Below are 25,242 nucleotides of genomic sequence, written 5' to 3'. Positions count from 1 at the left end.
AGTGAAGCCAGCCCCAAACAAGCCCCAAACTAAACTTCCAGGTAATGGCCAATTAATCTATCAAACGGATAACCAGCTGCTCAAACAGGGTCCAAAACACAAACACAAAACCTCCCAGAAACTTAAACTAAATCCATGTAATTCATGAACTGCAGAGTCTCAGAAACACAAACAAACATCTGGCCACGACTCACACACATTGCTTCCAGCAATGCCTCCCTCTCCCCGCCGTGCTAAATAGCTCCCAGTGCAGCCCACCAAAAGAGGTGAGGCCTTTTCCCAAGAAATCTGGCAGACATCCACATCTCTGCCCTGTATACTCTGGGATCCACCACGGCAGGCAGCTCCTCCCCCTCTTCCTCATTGGCCTGCAAGCTCTCCCCAGCCGAGACCTGTTGTGCTGGCAGTTTAGGGTCAGTAATTTCAGATGAGTCAGGAATGATCCCATTCTCCCCCATAGACAGGGTGCGCAACTTGGGCGTCCTATTGGACTCACGGCTGAGTCTGGAGGATCAAATCATAGCCATGACCAGGGGGGCGTTTGCCCAGGTTCACCTGGTGCACCAGTTGTGCCCATACTTGGACCGAGATGCCCTACACACAGTCACTCATGCGCTAATCACCTCCTGGATCGACTACTGCAATGCTCTCGGGGCTGCCCGTGAAGACCACCTGGAGGCTTCATCTGGTGCAGAATGCGGCCATGCGGGTTATTGCGGGACGGACCCGATACTCCCATATATATATGTTCCTTGGAGGAACATCTGACAGCTGTAACCAGGGGGACCTTTTGTCAGGTTCGCCTGATTCGCCAGTTGTGGCCCTTTCTTGATTGGGATTCCCTGTGCACAGTCACTCATGCCCTCGTCACCTCTCGCCTTGACTACTGCAACGCTCTCTACATGGGGCTCCCCTTGAAGAGCATCCGGAGGCTCCAACTGGTCCAGAATGCAGCAGCGTGGGTAGTGATGGGAGCAGCATAGCACTCCCAGGTAACACCGGTCCTGCGCGAGTTGCACTGGCTCCCAGTGGTCTTCCGGGTGCGCTTCAAGGTGCTGGTTATCACCTTTAAAGCGCTCCATGGTATCGGGCCTAGCTATCTTCGAGACCGCCTGCTGCTACCGACGACCTCCCATCGTCCCGTGCGCTCCCACAGAGAGGGCCTCCTCAGGGTGCCATCAGCCAATCAATGTAGGCTGGTGACCCCCAGGGGGAGGGCCTTCTCTGTGGGGGCACCTACCCTCTGGAATCAGTTGCCCCCAGAGATAAGGAGAATCCAAGACCTTAGTGCCTTCCGCCGTGCCCTTAAAACCCACTTTTTCCAGCAAGCCGGGCTGGCTTAAGAAGAAATTTTAAATGTTTTAATTGGTTTTTAATTGTTTTTTAATATTTGTATTTTATGTTTTTTAATTCTGGCTGTACACTGTCCTGAGTCCTCAGGGAGAAGGGCGGTATATAAATTTAAAATAAAAAATAAAAATAAATAAAAATACAGCACTCCTGTGCGGCTTGCATTGGTTGCTGGTTGCCCTCCGGGTGAGATTCAAGGTGCTGGTGTTAACCTATAAAGCCCTTCATGGCTTAGGTCCAGGCTATTTGTCGGACCACTTGCAACCAGCGTCAGCTTCCCATCGCCCGGTACGCTCTCACAGAGAGGGCCTACTCAGGGTGCTGTCTGCTAGACAATGTCAGCTGGCAATCCCCAAGGGTAGAGCCTTCTCTGTGAGCACCCCGACCCTTGGAATCAACTTCTCTTGGGGCTCTGATTGGCCCCTGACCGTCGTACCCTCTGCCGTGAACTGAAAACCTGGCTATTTATGTCCCCCAGTCATATACTACATGATGGAGTAGTATATTTTAATTTTTTAAAACACTTTTTTGATATTTTTTTATGTATATTTGTCATTTTTAATAGTCGCTTGGTCGATTGTCGTTGTGAGTCGCCCTGAGTCCTTGGAGATAGAGCGGCATACAAATTTTATAAAATAAAATTAAATAAATAAATAAATAAATAAATCCAACTTAAATAAAATGTGTCCATGGTTGGTGAAAACTTTGCAGTGAAGCAGTTGATCAAAGGGAAGAGTTATTTTTGAAAAGGATAAGCCAGTCTGTCTCAGCCACTAGAGTCTGTCTAAATAAATGAGAAGGATCATCTCCATCTTATCAAAACAAACAGCATGTGGTCAATAATGAGGTGTCAATGGAAAATCTCATGCATTCCTTACAAAAACAAGATCCAGTACTTCTGTTATACATTGAGAAACTGATAAACGAGTAGTTCGTATTTACGCTTAATGTAGGAGACACAGTGAAGGTGAATGCTCCAGTAATTGCACATGAAATCTAACAGATAATTAAGAAGGCAATCTCCTAAAACTAGAGTTCAGTTCCTTGTCATTCTCATATAGCTTTTTTGTTCTTTTTTGTTTTAGCCAACAATATAGAAGTAATTTTCTATTGACTGCTCTCTCTGTCCTTGTATGTCTGTCTTTTCCGTATGACTGTTCAAGAGTTTTCTTGTAGTCTCCCTGGAATTTCTTGATTTGGGATTTTTGTCCAAACTGCCAACTAGATCTAACCCTGTTTAGCTTTTCAAGTTCAGTCAAGGTTAACCATATGGACAACATATATTTAGATTCTTTAAAGGAAGCCATTAAAATTAAATGAGTTAGTATGTTAACATGTAACATAGATACATACATACATACTGTATATACAGTATGTATGTATGTACAGTAGACATACTAATTTAAAAATGATCTGAGGCAAGATCAGTATAGAACTCTCAGTAAGACTGAATTAAATATACTTAAAATATTTGAACTTATTGAAAAAGATCTTGAATGAATATATAGAGAAAATATTTGTAAGTGCTGAGGATTTTATATAGCCACCACTTTAACAAAATACAGGGAGAAATAATGTATCTTTAATTGACAACCTAATCATTTAATTAGCATATATATATTTAAACCCTATACTTAATAAAATAGCCTTCAAGAGAGTGATCTGTTGTTAATTAGAATAATTGACCATGAAAACCGGGTGATTGTTTTTGCTTGCTTTTTTGTTTTGTTTTGATTATTTTGCTTTTCTCTCTAAAACCCATCACATTTTGGTTCCTAGTTGTAAGCTAGCCAGAGAGTGAATCAAGAATTAAATGGCTTACAAATTAGTAAGGAATTAAGTAAGGAATAGTCTGTGTTTATTTGAGATTGATCATTGAACAAAGAGCAAAGGGGTTCTTTTCCCCCAAACCAGGGTGAAATCCAGCAGGTTCTAACAGATTCTGGAGAACCGGTAGCAGAAATATTGAGCAGTTTGGACAACCAGCAAATACCACCTCTGGCTGGCCCCAAGTGGGGTGAGAACGAAGATTTTGGAATATCCTTCCCCCAAGAGTGGGGAGTGAATGGGGATTTTGCAGTATCCTTCCCCTGGAGTGGGGTGGGAATGGAGATTTTGCAGTATCCTTCCCCTGGAATGGGGTGGGAATGGAGATTTTGCAGTATCCTTCCCCTGCCACGCCCACCAAGCCAAACCATCCCCACCAAGCCACGCCCACAAAACCATTAGTAAAAAAAATGGATTTTACCACTGCCCCAAACGTGGCGATTTTAGGATGCATGAATTTCAACTCCCAGAATTTCCTAGCCCACATGATATGGAGTATACAATATATCTGTATTGGCTTTTGAATAAGTCTTGACTCCTGTGGACTGCCTGGATAAATCCATGCATTTTTCTTGGAAACATTTTTAGAAGTGGCTTGCCCTTGCCTTGCTAGACTCTGAGAGGGAGTGACTGGCCTAGAATCACCTAGCTCTGTGATGGTGAACCTATGGCATGTGTGCCAGAAGTGGCATGCAGAGACATCTCTCTGGGCACACAAGGCATCACCCGTTGCTCTTCCAGGTTCCGGCGTGCCAGCCAGCTGGTCTTCACGCATGCAGGAGCGCCAGAAACTGGAAAAGCAGCCACCTGGTGCACATGCACGTGCCTGGTGGCTGCTCTTCCGGTTTCCGGCGCACACATGCGCACCGGTCACCTGATCTTTTGGTTTCTGGCCAGCTGACTGGTGTGCATGCGTGTGCCAGAAACCGGAAGAGCACTCACCCGACGTGAGCATGTGCACTGGGCGGCTGCTCTTCCAGTTTCCAGCACACATACATGCTCCCGTTTCAGCACTCGGTGCTGAAAAGGTTCGCCAACCAACCTAGCTGGTCTCAAGCCTACAACAGATCTAGAACTCATGGCTTCCCAATTTGTAATCTGGTGCCTTTAACCACTACCCAATCCATCTCTCAATAATATGTGTAAATTGATTTATTGTATTTTTAAGTATTAACTTAGGGTTAGAATCATGCCTGAGAAAGATACTCATTTCTAAATTAATCAGTTAATTCCTTCCTAGGAGTATTAATTTGTAGTGATGTTCAGAGGTCTTTGAGGAAGTTTCAATTCTATTAATATTCAAGGCACATTTTTGTTCTAGAAAGTACACGAAGTGACCTTTTTTTCTACCTTATCAGCTCTGAATTCTCATGTTATATACATTGTTCAGTGACCCAGGTAAAGGCAACATTAGGACAAACCACATTTTTCTGCCATGCAGGATTAGTACATATTTCTTTACAATAATGGTGAGTGTGTTTTGATAATAGCCTGCTGGTGGCTTGTGCTACAACTGTTATTTAGCTGAGCCTTTCTCTGAGGTGTTAAGACACCTCATATACGGTGAAATAAGGGATTGACATTTTTTGTTTATTTGTTTGCTCACTTTGGCATTTTCTGTTAAACAAACAAACAAACAAGCCAACAACTGGCTGAAGGCTAAAACCTATTTTATATCAGTATTGGCAGATCCAAAAGGTTGAGCAAGCTGATTAAATTACTATATGCTTCCTTTTCACTTAATCTGTCAAGTTTTCTCCTGGCGGTATTATTATAAAATATTTAATGAAATGCTACACTCAAAACATTTCTATTTGGAGTGAAATGTCACACATCAGGTTTTGAGTATTCACTTCCTGTTGATGTTGGAATTTTTTTAAGAAAAATTCTAACTAAAGAGTGTTCTTTTTCCACTGATAACTAATAAACCTAATGAATTTAATTGCTTTATACTTCCCAATGATAATATATGAGCAATCTGTGGCAACCTCCTCTCAATCTGGTAAAGCTTCAAAAGCACAACATAATTCATTTCATTTGTATCATTTCATCTATTGCTAGCTTAATTCTTTTAATAACATGCAGTAAACAGATGTGATTAAATGATAGGTCTGTGTAACAGAGTGACATTGACAGTGCATTCCTGTTCTTAGAATAGTGCACTCTTATTCTTTGGAAATATGTCATACTTTGTTCAAAAATTATATCAACAAATAAGGAAAAAGGTTATTACATGCCATGGATATCTGCAAAGGACAATGTAAAGCAAAATATATCATTTGTGTATTAACATAATTCTGTAAGTGGCACTAATAATGTAATTTACAATGGTACATTTGGCTTCCTTTACATGGTGATTTCGTGATACAAATGACATCATTATAGATGATAGCTTAAGCGACTGTGATTCTACACACTGTTATTAAAACAGATGGTAGATAAAATAAATAGTGGAATAAAATAAAGAAGGCATGCTCAAAGAAGCAAGAATCTCAGTGGCTTCAATAAGGTAGTTTTAATGACAGGGTTCATTATATAGATGTTCATTATATAGATGAATCAAAAGTTGGAATTAAGATTGCCAGCAGAAATATCAGCAACCTCAGATATGCAGATGATACCACTCTAATTGCAGAAAGTGAAGAAGAACTAAAGAGCCTCTTGATGCGGGTGAAGAAGGAGAGTGCAAAAGTTGGCTTGAAACTTAACATTAAGAAAACTGAGATCATGGCATATGGCCCTCTCAATTCCTGGCAAATAGATGGGGAAGAAATGGAGGTAGTGATAGATTTTATTTTCCTGGGCTCCAAAATCACCGCAGATGGGGACTGCGGCCAAGAAATTAAAAGACGGTTGCTCCTGGGGAGGAAAGCCATGACAAATCTAGATAGCTTATTAAAAAGCAGAGACATCACCCTGCCAACAAAAGTGTGTATAGTCAAGGCTATGGTGTTTCCAGTTGCAATGTATGGCTGTGAAAGTTGGACTATAAGAAAGGCTGAGCGCCAAAGAATTGAGGCCTTTGAACGATGGTTCTGGAGAAGACTCCTGCGAGTCCCTTGGACTGCAAGGCGATCAAACTGTCCTAGAGGAGATCAACCCTGATTGCTCTTTTGAAGGCCAGAGCCTGAAGATGAAACTGAAATACTTTGGCCACCTAATGAGAAGGAAGGACTCACTGGAGAAGAGCCTAATGCTGGGAATGATTGAGGGCAAAAGAAGAACGGGACAACAGAGAACGAGGTGGCTGGATGTAGTCACCAAAGCAGTAGGCGTGAGCTTAAATGGACTCCAGAGGATGGTAGAGGACAGAAAGGCCTGGAAGAACATTGTCCATGGGATCACAACTAACAGCAACAAAAAAATGACAGCGTTAGGAGTTAAGTACAGAATTTTAAGAGTTTGGAAACTGCAAGCTCTCCTTTATTAGCAAGTTTATTAAACTGCTATCTCTTTGAATATTATGAATCTCAACTTGTCAGGATTTTTGCAATCCTGGATTGAACTCCTTTTTGATTAAATAATCTACTAACAGTTCCTATCTTTTAGTTGCTTATTTCTAATATTCCTCCCAGTACTTCCACAACCTCTACACATTCTTTAATAGATGTGAATTATACAGTATATGCCATGATCATTTCTTGCAGGGGAAAAAAAGATATTTAGGATTCCTAGGATGTGTTAATTACTTTTTTTCCTAAAAAAAATAGAATCAAAGCTTTTGTTGATTTATTCCTTTCCGTTTTCTTTCTTTCCTAGGCTCTGTGGCCACGGCCTGTCGAGATCCAGGTGTCCCTATGAATGGAACCCGTAATGGAGATGGAAGAGAACCTGGGGACATGGTGCTATTTCAATGTGATCCTGGCTATGAGTTGCAAGGAGATGAGCGAATAACCTGCATTCAGGTAGAAAATCGGTACTTCTGGCAGCCCAACCCACCAGTCTGTATAGGTATGCAGAAACCTAAAGAAGACACAACTGCTTTTCTGAACTCTGGAAACATGTAATAATCCTTATTACATTGTCATAAAGGGCAAAGTCAGCAGCCAATAGTTGGCAGCTTTGTGTTAAATATAAATGGAAAGACAGCCCACTTGGTTTGGGTAGAACAATATTCTGTATTTTTTTTAAAAAAAAAAATACTTTGCAAGAGAAAAGAAGGGAGGACAGCACTTAAAACGACTTTCCTAAAAGAAAAATTAATCAATGCTCAATATAGGTAGCTTCATTTATAAGAGTCCTACAAATTCAATTATTATGGTTGCCTAAACTGGACGTAGTTGTTTTTCATTGTTTTCACTTCTTTACCTCCTAAATAGGAGATAGTTTCTGGGATAAAGAGTCATCTATGATGAATAGTGGGCATAATGAAAATTGTCTGGCCCTGTTGGGTTACTTTAATGCATTGTAACTCTTACAATGAAAAATTCAAATACATTTTTTTTTTTCAAAATAAATGAACAAAGCATTCTGCCTTACCATCTCCCTGGTTTTTCTTTGTGTTTAGTCTGCTTTGGCAGACCTCTTCCCTACTGCCTCCCAGCAAATTGATTAAATAATTTCATAGTGTCATTGTAGCTTTTATTTGCATTAGGATTAAGAAGGAGATCCAAAAATTTAGAGGATGACCGTTGCATATTTGGCCTTCTGATGTCCCCCCTCCTCCCTTAAACATCTCAGGAAGTAGGTGCAGAAATTCTGGGGAGCATCTGAAACAGATACCTATTTTCTAATAAGGGAAATGCAGAGAATTATTGTCCTCGCTTTATGGTCAGGTCTCCTTATAGCAAAGAGAGTGTCTGTTTGTCTGTCTGTCTGTCTGTCTGTCTATTTATCTATTTATCATCTATCTATCTATCTATCTATCTATCTATCTATCTATCTATCTATCTATCTATCTTCCATCACCTGTCATCTAAATAGAGTGTTCATTGTTGTTGAAATACTTTTGCATTCTAAATTTTTATTTTTTCAAATTCAGGGTGCTGTCAGCTAGACAATGTCGGCTGGCGGCCCCCAGGGGGAGAGCGTTCTCTGTGGGAGCGCCGACCCTCTGGAATGGTTTGCCCACCCGGCTTAGGACAGCCCCCGACCTCCTCTCCTTCCGCCGTGAACTGAAGACATGGCTTTTTCATCAATTGGACTGACCCGTCTAGGGGCTTTTACATTGTAATAATTTTAATTAATTTTAACTGGATTTTAATTTACATTTAAATTTAAATTGTTGAATTTTATTCTTTGTAAGCAGCCCTGAGTCCTTCGGGAGAAGGGCGGCATATAAATTGCAATAAATAAATAAATAAATAAATAAATAAATAAATAAATAAATAAATATTAAATTTGTTTGTGTTAATAAAAATTCACGGAAAAGTATTAGCTAAAAAGATAAACAAAATTTTAGGACAGTTATTTTTAGGGATTTAAATGTTTGTTTTATTAGAATTAATTAGTTGGAGAATGTTTTTGGATGTTGCAAAATGGTAAACAGCCTTATTTTCTGCAATGATGGGAAAAATACAATAATCCATATCTATACCTTGGCATGTGTTTAAATAACAGCATTGGACAAAGACTTTAACTGCTAAATTTAAAAAAGACAAGAAGAAATCCATATAATTATTTAATTGCTGAAAGTTAGAATGTATTAGTACTTGAGTACTTTAAGATACTTTTACTGCCTAGTTGGTTGCCATCTGCATCAGGAATAGTTTCTTAGGATATGTTTGCATCATTGTCTTTTATTGTTAATTAAAAATCTTGCTAAATTCTGAGATGAACATTTAATGTAACTTTGAAGTCCATTAGGGAAAATCAAAATGATGCAAAAGCAGAAGTAGGTTGTTTTATTGTGATTTTTTTTTCCTGAAATAAATCAGCAGAAATTGAGACATTAATTATATGAACTTTGTGCCAAAGCGAAATTCATTTTAAATGCAAATGACAAGCAATTTTAGGCGATATATATATATATATATTCAGAAAGAAAGAATTAAACCACATGTCTCACACAAGTGATTATCATTATAATAAGAACATGTTTTAAGTCAGTATGTATCAGATCCATTTTTTAGTATAAGAGTAAAGAGTAAAGAATTAATTTGTGTACCCAAGTTGACAGATTTGTAGTTATATCCACAGTTAATAATAACAGCATTAAGATCAGCAATGGAGGATAGAAAATTAAATCATTTCACATTCTATCTACCATGCTTGTGTGGTTGAAAAAAAAATAAACAGGAAATGGGTGGCACTGTTAATAAAAGGCCTTATTTGTCTATGCTTCCAGAGCTTACTCAGTAGTTCTTTCACTTCAAAGGTACTTCAGAGCAGTGGTGAAATTCAAATTTTCTTACTACCAGTTCTGTGGGCATGGCTTTGTGGGCATGGCAGGGGAAGGATACTGCAAAATCTCCATTCCCACCCCAATCTGGGGCCAGCAGTATTTGCCAGTTCTCCGAACTACTCAAAATTTCCGTTACCAGTTTTCTGAACTACTCAAAATTTCTGCTACCAGTTCTCCAGGACCTGTCACAACCTGGGATTTCACCCCTGCTTCAGAGGTCCCTCTGTTCTCAATTTGCAGTATTTCTAATATCCTAGTAACTGCTGTAAACTTTTATTCAACAACTGGTCATTCAAAGTTATGAAGACAATATCAATTTATCCGGAATAATACAAATCCTGGCCACCAGGGAACCATTCTAGAGTAGGTAAAAACAAAACAAACAATAACCATTCACACACTTGAAAGAGAACCAAAAGTTGATAAGAAAGAAGGTTAATGGACATATTTGAACAACGAATTAACCTGAGAAGAGTATGGATATGATCCATTTCCTGGTTCATAAATCCTACTTAAAATGGCTGCTAAAGGACTTTTTTTTTTATTCTTGCCAACTACAGAATAAGCCTATTAACTGGAGGCAAAAAATATGATAGCAACATCGTGGGCTCATGACCTAAGCCCTTCAGTATGAGCACTGTAATGTTGTACTCTCGGTGTGGAGTGTCATTTTCCTCCTTCTGATAAAAACAGAAAGCTCCTGTGGATGCTACTGCATCAAGAATGTCTTGGCTCAGACAGAGTTTGTGATGACATAGCATTTTTTTAGCTTTTCCTAAACTCATATTTTGCTCAAAGGGTCCATAAAATCAATGCTTTGTGCTAATTCCCATACAAAATGCCTTACAAGTTTACATCAATCTTAAAATGGCTTGATTGGAGTTATAATTATGGTGATTTAATTGCAGTTGACTTGTCATGTTAATTATATATATTATATGAGTTATTTCTTTTGATCACAAATCACTAGTTTATGCTTTTTTATGCTCCCATAATATTATTATTTTTTTTGTTAACATTTAAAAGATCACGATATGATGAATCCTCTTTTTATATAAATTTCTGGAATGATCAGGAATTGTCCAAACAAGGAAGGAAGCAGGGTTTAAGGCACCCTGTTATTAAGCTGTTTATTAAGACCAGCTGCCTGCAATTACTGCAGGGTTCGAATCTCGCCAAGGCTCAAGGTTGACTCAGCCTTCCATCCTTTCTAAGGTAGGTGAAATGAGGACCCAGTTTGTGGGGGCAATAAGCTGACTTTGTATAAATATACAAAAGGATGAAGGCTATTGCTGAGCACATTGTAAGCCGCCCTGAGTCTTCGGAGAAGGGCGGCATATAAATCAATTTTTTTTTAAAAAAAATTACAAATAAACACAATATCTTTTATTATCACCCTTCAGTTCTAAACCTTCGTTTTGTTCTTTCATATATCTTCATACACACACACACACACACACACACACACACACAAACAAACAAACAAACATATATATACTATTATTCCCCTCTTATTTCTATCCTATTTTAACTTTTTTTCTTTCCCATCTCGCAAAATATTCAAAGATATGGTTTTTTAATTCATATTTCCCTTAATTAACTTTTCACATCGATTTATATCAAAATTTCATCCTTCATTCTTTCATTATTCAGTGTCTCAGTATACACTTCTAGTACCAATCACAATCGTTTATACATTTAAAGTACAGCTATTCCTGTTCTTTCTGATCCTTCAATCCATATAATTCTACTAATACACATGTTTACATTAAAATATATTCTTTCATTATCTAATCTCCCACTGTTTAATTCTAGAATTTCATTGCTACATATTTTTATTCAATAATACCATTAATAATACCATTATTCAAATTCTAATTTTGCAATCGTTGCTTAATTCTTATTTAAGGTTAATTCTTATTTAAGGTTAACTTTGTGTTAGAGTGGTTCTATCACATTAGGGTTACAGTATGTTTTTAATAGCAGTCTTTAAGGTCTTTGAACACCAAAACAGAAATATTTTATTATGGGAAGAGGAACCTAGACTTAGGACTGTAATCTTTTGCATATCTACTCAGAAATAAACCTTATTTAAATCAGATTTCCCAGTAGTGTAAATGGCTGTAATTGCCAAAGGCTGGAATGTATGGGAATCTGTTCCTAAACACGATGACACTGACAATATATTACATGTGTATTGACATCACAATGCAAACACCATTTAACATACTTTGATCCCAATATTGTATATAAGTATATACTGGTCTGAGTTTGCATTGTGGAATCATAACCTTCATTTGTAACCTTTTGCTATATCTAACTATGTCTATGCTGTAATCCATGATTATTATTGTTACCCATACAGGAGGAAAAATCATAGTTGCCAGATCTTTAGCTAGTGTTCGTATCATGTTCTTCCCAACAATTTAGGACATCATAATGTGTCAGTGTAGTATCTGAGTAGACCTAAGCAGTGTCACCTTTTGTAATTGACTAATGGAAAATTTTCACTTGACTGATGGTGATTTTGTCAATGCCATTGGGATTCAAGTGGTGCTTCAGATGTTTCGGGATTGCATTCAAGGAGCCTATTACTATAGGGACTATATTTGCCTAATTTTGTCAAAGATGTTCTACTTCTATTTGCAGTGCTTTGTATTTTGTTACTTTTTCCATTTTTTTTCTCTTCTATTCTGTTGTTTCCAGGTGTTGCCACTTTCTGAACTTCTTTGTCTTTCTTATTGAAGATTTTAAGTCTGGTGTTATGTGGCTGGTATTTGTCTGTTTGAATTCTAAAATCCCAGAGCATATTAGCGTCTTCATTTTCTATTACTTTATTAATTTTGTGATCCCATAAGTTCTTGCTTGCTGGCAAGCAGTATTTCTTACATACATTCCTATGAACCATTATTGTTCCATTCCATTGTTAGTCTATGTGATATTCTTGCAGTAGCTGGTTGGGTGGTCTATAGTTCCTTCAGCTTCTTTGCAGAGGAAGCATTTTCTGTCAGTTGCTATCTTCTCAGTTCTGGCTTTGTATGCATTTGTTCATAAGGCTTGGCCTTTTTTCTTCAATTTTCCTGCTCTTAGTCATTGCCAAGTCTTATTGTTATCTGCTTGGCCTGGTGTGTGTGTGTGTGTGTGTGTGTGTGTACTAGTCATATACTCTGCCTTGCCAGATCCCTTTTCTAATCTTCATTAACTTTATAACTTTATCTCTCCTGTATGCAGATAAGTTTTCATGTTGCAGCAATTTCTATGCATTTTCTTCTTCAATATCCTTCAGATATTGTTAATGATCCAGGACACACACACACACACACACGCACACACACACACACAGACACACACACATATATTGCATGGGTCAGAAGGGCAGTTGAGAAGATATCTGCAGAACCCTCACATTCTGGATATAAACTGTTTCGACTCCTACAGAGCATTGCAGGCCAAAACAACTGGACACAGAGACAGATTTTTCTCTCATTCCATCACTCTGCTGAACATCTAATTCTCACAGTACTTTCTAATATCTATGTATTTTTTCATATGTAGCAGTATTATTTATCCTACTTATTATTTTTCTTACTCCACCCTCTTATTGATAATATTGTTATGGTGATTATCAATATTCTGTTAGTTTGCATGAACGCTTCAGCACTGGAGGCAAATCCCTTGTGTATCTAATCACACTTGGCCAAATCAATATTTCCCCACTGACTTTGGATTTTAAGCTCTTCTTCAATCTTACAATGTATTCACTTCTAACCTTTTTCTTGACTCCAGTGCCCTTGATTTTGTCAGCTTGAAGGATGACCAGCTATTTGTAGTGATAATTTTCATTCAGACTCTTGATGTTATTTCCATAGGCATCTTGATTCATCCAGTTTTCACTATTTTTCCCCCTATTGATGATGTGGGTAGCACGTTGTCCAGTCCAAACTCCATTGTAATATCTTGACTTTATATACATAGAGTGTTTAATAGTGATTCTGTTTCAGGTGGTATTTTTCCATTAAGCTTCAGGTTATGCATGTAAAGGAGGGGAGATAGCCTGGCAGATGTTTTTCATATTTAATAATTTAACTTGTTCAGTATTGTTGACAAAGGAATCAGAGAAATAACAAACAATAGTGATGATGATGATGATGACTCACCTTAAAGATTTCTCTCTTGAAACTAATCTCTCCTAGTCTATCAGCATTGGATTATAAAATGTGTCTTCCTTTTTAATAATAAAAGTAAACGGATATTTGCATAAATCATGTTATCATAAATGGGCTCCCCTCTGCCAAACTAAGCAAATAAAAATAATTTCAAATGTGAATTATTCATAGATCTGTTTATCCATACAACTAATAAGAAAAATGTAGAACATAAAACATATGGGGAAGAACATAAAAAAATAATAATAAGAGAAATATACAAATCCAATATTGTATAAACAAAAAAATATACAAGTTTTCAAAATTTGTTGCAACTACAGCTTCTAGGACTTTTAGTTATATAAGAAAATTATATTAGTAATAAACTCTGCTTTAATACGCAATGTCATTCTTATGTTTGCTGTCAAATGTACTTTTTTTGCATCTTGCTCCTAACCTATCTTTACAGTATTTATATCCATTATTAAATGCTAGTTCTTTTTCTATAATTCAATATTCACATGGTTTATTCAGAGTAGCACTTTCCAAACAAAAGTTTAAGGCAACAGAAATATAGCTCAAAAGCATGAATGTATCCTTAAGAGGTGACTCCCTTCCTGTTTCTTTGACCAGAATGCCTTTTAATTTAGAGGTACTAAAAAAAATAGAATAAATTAGCTTGTGTTTTTCTATAACCCAAAGATTTATTTTTTTTTACTTTGCTTATTGTTCATTCTTTATATTGTATGATGCAATTGCCTTTTTTATATTCTTTGTTTAATTCATTCACAGCACCTTGTGGAGGCAATCTGACGGGATCATCAGGTTTTATTCTTTCGCCAAATTTCCCACATCCTTATCCCCATAGCAGAGACTGTGACTGGACTATTACTGTTAATAATGACTATGTAATATCATTAGCTTTTATTAGGTAAGTAACTGCTTAGTAAAATTTCAATAATATATTTATTGAAGATGTCTTTGTTTTCCAAAGGGTGCTTCTTCAAAAGGCAACTTGACTTTCTTTGATTTTCCTTGAAGACGTTTCGCTTCTCATCCAAGAACTCCAGAACTGAAGAAGATTCTTGGATGTGAAACAAAATATCTTCAAGGAAAAACAAAGAAAGTCCAGTTGCCTTTTGAAAAAGCATCTCTGGGACAACCATGTCCTGGATGACTGAGAATCTCCATAGACATCTGTTTTGTTTTTTTGTTTGGTAAGCCTGATAAGATAACTGCTTTTCAAAACCAAGCACTGTTATCTTCCAGAGTAACACATTTAATGAGGTTATCAGAAAATTTTGTCTCAGTTATTATCAATACACCTATTGAGATATTTGCTCGAAAAATTTAGAATTATACATTAAGACTACTTTGACTTCAGAACTTGGAGAATGATTGTATCAATATATTTCTACCCCGTTCGTTTGTCAACTATTTCTAGGCAGCCTAGAAAATTCATCGATAGCAATAAATCTAAGCGTCAAAATTAAAGCTTTTCTGCGGTTTTTTATATCCTGGTATGAATATTTATTGTTCCATCAATATTAAATAATCTATAGCAAGGCAAAAATGAATAGCCTAGAACACAACTACATCAACTGGGGAAAAGTATTTGTTTTATTTATTTGTTTACTTAAACATTATTTCATTTCTTATTATATTTCTTATCTGCCCTTTAGTTTAAATTCCCTGAGCAATATCCAATTAAAAGAATAAGGCAATACAATTAATGTGCCCAGAAATAGTGCAGGGAATGAATTATGCCAATCAATAAAAGTCAGCCAAGCCATAAAAAAAAAAATAGAATTGAACAGCTATTATGAGAATGTTAGGTATCTTGGGAAAATCTTTAAACCAATAAGATGCCAAAACTGACACTTAATGATTTGCCTGTTTAGAGAATTTCGGACATTTTATATGTGAAATATTACTTGTAAATATATTGTTTTGTTGTTTTGATGAAGCCTTGGGGAAATTTGAAAGATTTAGATCTAAGACTGTTAGACAAGTGGCAATAGGCATTCAATTGCTTTCCAGAAGTTCCTTAATTATGACATGAGTTTAGAAGATATCCATCTGCCTGATGTAGCATATAGAAAAATGTATCTAATGAACAATACTCTACAAAAAAAAAATGTTATTAGAGAAGTGGTGAGTTCATGGAAATTGACTTCAGTTAACCTGGATTCCTATTTGCAATCCTCAATAGCGTCATTCAGCTCTTTGGATGTAGGTGTTCTGGGTTTTCCACTATTAGGCAAGTTTAAAGAGTAAAATAATCAAGGTTAATGTACCCTTTACTTATACTACAATATTAACACAAGAAACATAGTTTTCCCCACTTCTAAGAAATTGTAGTGTCAACTGGTAAATTTGAAAGAAGAACATACTGTAGCCTCAAAGAGAAGCATGGTGCCAGGTAGGGGGTGGGTATAATTAAATAATAATAATAATAATAATAATAATAATAATAATAATAATAATAATAATAATTTTATTTCTATACCGCCCTTCTCCCGAAGGACTCAGGGCAGTGTACAGCCAATTTAAAAATAAAGTCAATCACCTTGTTAATAAGTGTTACCCTTCTTGTGGGAGGCAAAACAGGTTTACCTTACTACTATAAATAGGATTAGGATTAAGAGGGGGTTTCTTTGTTTTGTTTTTATTTTTAAGAATGTTACTTGGTAAAATTATCCCTTCTCTTTTATAGTACCGTGTTTCCCCGAAAATAAGACCCTGTCTTATATTTTTTTTAACCCCAAAATAAGCGCCTGGCCTTATTTTCGGGAGGTCTTATTATTTTGGAGCACATGGAGGAAACCAGAGGAAATGGCGGGAACCATGTGCATGTGTTTAAATATTTTTGAGGAGGGCTTATTTTTAGAAGGGATTTATTTTAGCTCATACGCTCAAAAGCCCAATTGTGGTTATTATTGGGGGATGTCTTATTTTTAGGGAAAAAGAGTAATTAGTAATTGTTTATGTAATATAGGTTTATTTGTAAAACAGATTTAGTGAAAATAGAAGACATATTTACTATTTGTAGTTTTAGGAGTGAATTGGATCAGCCAGATTTCTGAGAAACCTTCTTCCTTGTTGTCTTCTGAAGTGCATCTATGGTGTGAATACAGAATTTGTGCTTCTCGTTCTGGCTCTTAAATAATAATTTTAGTGTAATCCTTCCTTCCAATATCCAATGCTATGTTGCAGAAATTGTAGTTGATGATTGATGATTGTAAGAAACACATTGAATTTGAATACAGGTAATCTTCCACTTATGATCATAATTTCAGCCCAAAATTTCAATTGCTAAGCAAGAAAGTTTCTAAATGAGTTTTGCCCCATTTTACAACCTTTCTAGCCACAGTTGTTAAGTAAATCACTGTAGTTATTAAGCTAGTAACACAGTTGTTAAATGAATCTGGCTTTCCTCTTGACTTTGTTTGTCAGAAGGTTCAAAAGGTAAACTTAGACTGTATTGTTACTCTGAATGGACACTATTGGCATACATTAAAAGGAAATTTCATTCTCAAAGGGTCACCACCTCCAATATACACCACATTAACATGACTAAATAAATAAGTAAATAAATAAATAAATAAATAAATAAATAAATAAATAAATAAATAAATAAATATGCATATACCCACATATATTATATGACACAGAGAAACAACACAGTCTAGTTCGGATGTATACATGTACATGGCAAGAAAAATAAATTTTGCGAGATTGCCAGATGGATAGGGAACAAAGCTGTTATAAAATTGTGTAGTCCTGCTAGAAATACTTCAAAACCTCTTCCCAGAGGGGAGCAACAGAAACAGACCGTAAAGTGAGTGTGGGGGGTCTCTAACAATGCTTTCAGCTCTAAGCACATAGCGCATCTAAGCAGTATCCTGAATAACAGGAAGCGAGCTTCCCATAATCTTCTCAGCTGTCCTTACCATTCTCTGTATGGACTTTCTATCGGAGGCACTGCTGCCACCAAACCAAACTATGATACAGTTTGTTAAAATGTTCTCAATTGTGCTCTGTAAAAAGTGACTAGGACAGAAGGAGAAAGATGTGCTTTTCTCATCTGATGCAGGAAATGCAAACACAATGTGATCACATGACCCCAAGATATTGCAACGGTTATAAATGCATGCTAATTGCCAAGCGGGGGTGACTTTTGATCACATGACCATGGGGATGCTACAAGAGTTGTAAGTGTGAAAAACAGTCACAAGTCACTTTTTTCAGGGCCATTGTAACTTTGAATGGTCAGTAAATCAATGGCTGTATGTCAAGAAATATCTGTATCATGTTGCATATTATATGACATGAAAAGCTGCTTCTGTCTGTTCCTTGTGGGCAATGATACCGGAAATGAATGCCATGCTGAACAGGAACAGGTGAATAAGAAGGAAGCAATATGAATCATGCTGAGTATTTATGATGTTACATAATCCAGTTCATAAAGGTTTAATGCAGACAATCTGTATCTTTGGCTCCTCTACTAAAATAAGTTTACAGCTTTTGGAAGAGATGAATGTATGAAATTAAAAGGGAAATGTCATCGTCAGATTAAGAGTCCATTTTATAAACCACATATTTACATACCACCAAGGCTTAGGTGAACAATGCTTTCTTAGTTATTAAATGTTGTTTGTTCAAATTCTCAAAGATAGTCCAGGATCTAAAACAAAGTTGGAGATCAAACAAAGCAAATCTATTAACCATAGTGCCTTTTCGGATCTACAAAGGATGAAAAGGATGAAGTATTTTTGAACAGAAAAAAGCTAACAAAAAGGTCACCTCAAATTTTATGATGGAAGAAAAATGAAATGATGATGATTAAAAAGATGCCCAAAAATGCATAATTTTGTAAGAAAGAAAGAAAAATTAATCATGTTTTAATTTTCTATCTGATGCTTTAATTATTACTTTTCTACTCTCCAAAAACCAAAACAACAACAACAACAACAATCAAATGCATATTTTGGAAGGAAACCCACATTTTTATGCCAACGTTCAAAGGAAATTATGTGGATATTTATTCAATCCATATCCCCACTTTCCTTTGGGAGCTGAAGATGATGGACATAAGTTATCCTTCTTCAGATTTTCTCGTAGCTAAACCTAAACCACACTGGTTCTCAGCGGTTCTCTCCAACTGATATTCAAAAGATTATACAAATGATAAACATCCTATTTATAAATAAAAGAATAAAATCTGACAAGCATTTTTAATATATTTTCAGCGCAACTGGAGAGTTTTTTCCTTATTAAGATATCCAAGCAAATATAAGGTTGCTGCATATTGGCATTTAGAAGAGAGTAATTATATATAATGGTTTGAATTCATGTTTATAGTTACACTAAAAATTGGAATAGAATAGAATAGAATAGAATAGAATAGAATAGAATAGAATAGAATAGAATAGAATAGAATAGAATTTTTTATTGGCCAAGTGTGATTGGACACACAAGGAATTTGTCTTGGTGCATACTCTCTCGGTGTACATAAAAGAAAAGATACATTTGTCAAGAATCATAAGGTACAACACTTAATGATGAAGTGTTAGGATAGAACCAATAACAATGGTGAATACTTAAGACTAAGTATTAAGTATAGTTAAGACTTATTTCCATAGTGCCAGTGGTCTACATGAATTATTGCACAAGCAATATTTTGATCTAATGTGATATGTTTATTTTATTTTATTTTTTAATATTTTACAGCTTCAGCATAGAACCAAATTATGACTTTCTCTATATCTATGATGGGCCAGACAGCAATAGCCCATTAATTGGAAGTTTTCAAGATAGCAAATTGCCAGAGAGAATAGAAAGCAGTTCAAACTCAATGCATCTGGCTTTTCGAAGTGATGGATCTGTTAGTTTTACTGGGTTCCATTTGGAATATAAAGGTATGTAACTGTAACTCTTGTGTTAATGTGGGTCATAGATGTTGGAACATTTGGTCCAGCATAACTCCTTTACAGTTCCTATTTGCATTAAGTCAAGCATCAAGTCATTTTGCTTATCTACCTTTTTATTTGTGACTTGTTTAATTCTTATTTTATGTGAAATGATTGCTTACTTACATTGCTTACTTATGGTACTTACATTAAATGGTTACAGGCAGTCCTCAACATATGACAAATTGAGGCTGGAATGATGGTCATAAATTATTGTGGTTATTAAGTAGGTCACCATCTGACCATGCACTATTTTATGAACATTATGTGAATGCAATGGTTATTAAGCAAATCTGTTTTACCGAATCAGCATTTTTTGCCTGGAAACCAGACATAAACAGCAGAAACCAGCAAAATATGCCAAAAATTATGGTCATATGACTATAGGAACCTGCAAATGACTGTAAATGTGAGCTAATGCCTAAATATTGAAAATAAGATCATACGGTTGCAGCCACTGGAACTCCGAAATTAGGTTATAAGTACTTTTTGTGGGTCTGTTGTAACTCCCAACAGTCTTTAAGCAAGTAGTTGTAAAACAAGGACTAACCTGTTTCCCCAAAAATAAGACCCAACTGGAAAATAAGCCTTAGCATGATTTTTCAGGATACTCGTAATATAAGCACTACCCCCAAAATAATCCCCACTTAAGCCAGATGCATGCATTTAGTACTATATTTCCCTGAATATAAAACCTAACCGGAAAATAAGATTTAAATGTGTCTTTTGGAGCAAGAATTAAAATAAGACCTGGTCTTATTTTGGGGGAAACACAGTACTTATAAAAAAAGCTCTTTGATTTTAAAAACATCATAGTGTGGTGACATCCTCAGGACCTCACTGTTTTTAGTATTGTGACAAAAGAATGTCACAGTGTTATAACATTGTGCTGCAAATTCTGATTCTTGTGTGTGGTCTATAGCAGGGATGAAATGCTCCCAGTTTGGACCGGATTGCCCAATCCATTAGCAATGGTGGCGGGTGGTTCAGAGAAACGGTAGCAAAAATCCCTCCCTACCCCCATGCCCAGCTGAGCTGCGCAATCATCAGAGGCTTTTTATTTTATTTTTAAAAGCATTTTTTCTACAACCTCTTTGGCTGAAAAAATGCTTTTAAAAGTAGAAACAAAGCCTCTGCCAATCAGGCAAGTCAGCTGGGATTGTCAGAGGCTTTAAAAAAAAAGAAAAGCCTCTGCCGATCAGGCAAGTCAGCTGGGCTCGTCAGAGGCTTTTAAAAGTATTTTTTTGCAACTTCTTCAGCCGAAGAGGTTGTAGAAAAAATGGTTTTAAAAGTAAAAAAAAAAAAAAGTTGGCCACGCCCACTCAGTCATATTACCCCCCACCAAACCATGCCCACAGAACCAGTAGTAACAAATTTTACATTTCACCACTTGTCTGTAGTCTCAAAACACAGATAGAAAAGAGACAAGCATTAAAACGCCACAACATTGCTTTTATCAGTCTGAATCTCATGCTGCCCCACAGTATCAGTTTTTCTGTTAGAAATCATAGGAAAAAAATGACGGGAAAGAAAAAAGAATGAAACACGCTAACCTTTGTAAGAATTTTGATTACTTTGTGTTTTTGTTTTATGTTTAAAGCAAAATTGGTGTTGAGAGAAAAGGAAGTCATTAGAGCATCTTAATCTTGTTTAGCACAAGGGAAATAAAGATTTAAGATGCTTTTGACGTCTTTCTTTGCAAAGATTATTTTGGATTACCTGATGGCATAACGTGTACTTTGAAAAAGAAATGATGCTTATAATTGTTTTGCTGGTTGTCTCGTATGGGTATGCCATATTTTAAAAATTCAGTAAATTACCGCAAATGTTGTGTTCTAACAGCAGTGTTGTCTTTTCCCTTTGCTCAAATTAAAGCCAAGTTACGTGAGTCATGCTTTGATCCTGGGAATATCATGAATGGTACAAGACTTGGAATGGATTATAAACTAGGATCAACAGTCACATATTATTGTGATGCTGGCTATGTTCTTCAAGGATACTCTACACTTACTTGTATCATGGGAGATGATGGAAGACCTGGATGGAACAGAGCCTTACCTACTTGTCATGGTAAGATTTTGAGAAGAATTTTAGTATTTGTTTACTCACTCACTCACTCACTCACCCACCCACCCACCCACCTACCTATCCATCCATGAATGATGGTGATGCTTTTATGGGTGCATAAGGAAATGTATGACTTACATAGAGATTCACATGAAGTATTGTTTTTCTCCTTTGTTTGTTATTTTCACATGCTGGTATGTATTGCATCAGAGTGGTTCTTATAAGAGGTGGGAGTCACATACTGTAACAACCAGAACCAAAAATGTGAGTGCACGTGGTATTGAAAAACTGGTGATTATATAGGACGTGATAGCGCTAGGGTGCGTGGGAGGGCCCAGCAGCTGGTCAGAACTACCGATTTGCCCAAACCGGTCTGAACCAGCTCACCACTGGTTCTTATGAATGCAACACCAAAGTATTCTTCTCCTGTTTTCTATTCAGTCATCTGGAATGCTGTCTCAAATAACAAGAACACAGATGAGACAGAGGGGTGGGAGAACAAGAAAATAATTGTAGATATTTTCTGGAAAAACATTAACAACCCTGATGTCAGATGAATGTCAGTGTTCTCACTGGAATTCAAGCTATCACATCACAAAATACTCTAAAGCTGGTCATCCAATGGAACTAGGCCTCAGACAATGTTATGCTTTATCTGAGAATTTTTAGTAGATAACACTTAGAGTGGTCAGTCATCAGAAGTTTACTATCATGAGAAACCTAAAGAAATGGATTTTGCATTGTACCAACTATCTAAGCAATTTTTCAACATGCTGCCCACGATGATTACTTGAACACTAAAATTATTTCATTATATATCAGAACTCAAAGAATCATTATGTACCATTTCATTTCATTGTATTTCATAACTCAAAAGGATTGAAGTTCTGAAACGACCTTTAGTTAGGTATTATATCTTTGTTAGCTGATACATTTTTTGTTCAGTTTGAATGGTTGGATTTTATGAAATAAGGTCAATTGGGACATGAATCAGTGGCAAAGCATGAATACTATCAGCACCTGTTGGTATCCATTCAAACATTTTTATAAATCTATGTATATTTTAGGCAGGAAAGGGCCTATCCTTATGAAATTCAGTTTAAAATCGTTTATCTTAATGGTTACTGTGATTAATTTTGGAAACAAATAGCTAGATTGAAAGCTTTAAAGCTCCCTTGCAAAAGTACCGTTTATTTTCTCTTACTCATATTGTTTGGACAAGATTCCTTTTTAAAGTACATTTAAGGTATGGGCTGAGATTCTAAAAAGGCCTTAAAACACTTATTTTTCTTTGGGCCTTTATGAAGGAAGCATTTTTAATTTCACAGCATTGCTCACTGATGTAAATTATGGTGGTGTAGGAATTACATTTTTTAAAATTTATTATTTTAACACTGTGGTATTGATGGTAGTTTGTACTGTGCTGTGATTGGTATTGCTTTTCTTATAGAGCAAAAATACTATTAAATAAAGACAAGTGAGTCTAGTTAATTTATCACAAGAGGTCAGCAATTTATTTCTAGCTCTGGGCAATATTGCACAAATATTGATTTTGCTTCTATGGCCCCTTCTGATGGCTTTTTCTTGGAAGATGAGGATGAGTAAATGATACCCATGAAACTACTGCATCTGGGAAGCCATGGTCCAGTACAGAAATTGAAGAAGAACTATCTCAAAAAGCCTGACTCAAAAGTCCACACCAATTTCTTTGGCAAAAATCATGAGCTCTTGGAGACTGTCAGGATTAAGAATTAAACATCAAGGGATACTGCAATACTATACTGAGAATAATAAAAGGAAGACTAAGGGGAATGTGGGACGAGGTGAACTCTAATATAGAAAGCTTTCTATATTTGCTTTCTGGGGGGAAAAAACTAATTCTGGAATTGTTTATTGCAGCTTTGCAATATTAGCTTTGCTAATTCAATTCATTTACTAGGGCCTCTGAACCTTGGCTGACTCTTTGTTATGTAGCAATATAACAAAATATTGCTTTGTTAGCAATAGCACTTAGACTTATATACTACTTCATAGTGCTTTACAAACATCTCTAAATAGCCTGTAAATAGTTTACAGAGTCAGCAGAATGACTTTGGGTCCTCATTTTACTGAACTCAGAAGGATAAAAGATGTAGTCAACCTTGAGCCAGTCATAATCCAACTCCTGATAGTGAGCAGTGAGAAATCAGTTAGCTTTCAATATTGCATTCTACCTACTGCACCACCACAACTTATATACTATGCCTCATCTTCAGGAATTACAATACAATTAGCAATTTCTCTGCTATCTTGGCCTGGGGTTTGATTACACTTTCCCTATTCCCATTTCATGAAGTATTTCAGATTTCAATAGAAGATAATACAGTATGTGTAGCTTGGGGTTGAACTGTGGAATCCTTGATTGCAGTCTCATATTTCCTTGGTCTTTGTGTATGTGATTATACACAAAGCAAGATAGGCATGTCCTTTTACAGAATCGCTAAAACTTGATCATCCATCATCTTTTATCATTTTGATAGGATTAAATGAGATTTTGGCATTTGTGCTTATTTTACAAGGGTTGATGTTTTTGCTGTCTGCTCCTAAGCAAATTTGTAAGCCTGTGACTTATGTGCTGTGACATTCTGGTGTCACTGGACTTGTATTTTTATGTAAGTACCTGGCATTTTACTTCTGAACACAAAGAGTAGGTTTCCACGTGGCAGAATTGCCCTGATTAAATGAGCAGGACAGGTGATGCTGCTGAATTGCAAAGAATCCAAGTAATAATCTATGATTCTAGACAGGAATCAATGATAGCTAGTTAGATAGATAGATAGATAGATAGATAGATAGATAGATAGATAGATAGATAGATAGATAGATAGATATGTACTTACTTTGAATCCTCATGACCCATAAATTTCAATTCATGACCCATAAATTGTACAGTGAACCAAATACTGTCTTCATCAATTCAATATCCTACCATAAAGTTTTGAAAAAATGTATTTTCCCCTAAATTCAACTAAGAAAAGAAAAGGAAACATATGTACTTTAAACATTTCTCCAGTTTGCCTGTAGCTAATGTCCTTATTTTATATGTCCTTGATGCCTTTTTCATAAGAAAGTAACACAAAGGAAGTCCATAGTCTTATTCTATCATGAATGAATGCAAATATTAACCGAATAAATATATTGAATCATTTGACATTTCATGATAGCTGTTAAAAACAAAATAATTAAGGTTTGCACATTATATTTTTCACATAGGACAAAAGATAACATGTAATTTCTTTGTCAATGTCATCAAGTGTACTTACTTTCAATCACGCTATATAAGTTTTACTTTTCATGAAACTATTATTTATTGTTTATGTTAGTACTTTATTGCTCAGTGTGGTGGAAAACCCATTTCATGCTAAGAAGAATTTACATTGTTTTGCAATTCTTGCTGAGTCCAAAGGCAAAAATGCCATACATTTTTCTTCCTTTTTTAATATTAAGTCTACCACTTGTTATTTATTTTTGGGAAAGAAGAAGAATTATCTCTGAGAGA

The 25,242-nt window shown here is 36.2% G+C and overlaps 1 protein-coding gene across 3 annotated transcripts in view; it reads left to right on the top strand.

Moving 5' to 3' along the window:
- CSMD3 (CUB and Sushi multiple domains 3) overlaps positions 1 to 25,242 on the top strand; it is a 695,220-nt gene that overhangs the window by 489,514 nt on the left and 180,464 nt on the right. For all 3 annotated transcript variants that reach the window (XM_034422197.2, XM_034422198.2, XM_034422199.2), the window contains 4 exons: positions 6,937 to 7,128; positions 14,458 to 14,596; positions 19,399 to 19,586; positions 21,513 to 21,707. In XM_034422197.2, the coding sequence (XP_034278088.1) occupies positions 6,937 to 7,128; positions 14,458 to 14,596; positions 19,399 to 19,586; positions 21,513 to 21,707 (714 nt within the window). The remainder of the gene's footprint in view (positions 1 to 6,936; positions 7,129 to 14,457; positions 14,597 to 19,398; positions 19,587 to 21,512; positions 21,708 to 25,242) is intronic.

Source organism: Pantherophis guttatus, chromosome 3 (genome assembly GCF_059756535.1).
Source record: "Pantherophis guttatus breed Tessera chromosome 3, ASM5975653v1, whole genome shotgun sequence".
Lineage (NCBI taxonomy): Eukaryota > Metazoa > Chordata > Lepidosauria > Squamata > Colubridae > Pantherophis > Pantherophis guttatus.
This window is presented reverse-complemented; position numbering and strand designations above follow the sequence as displayed.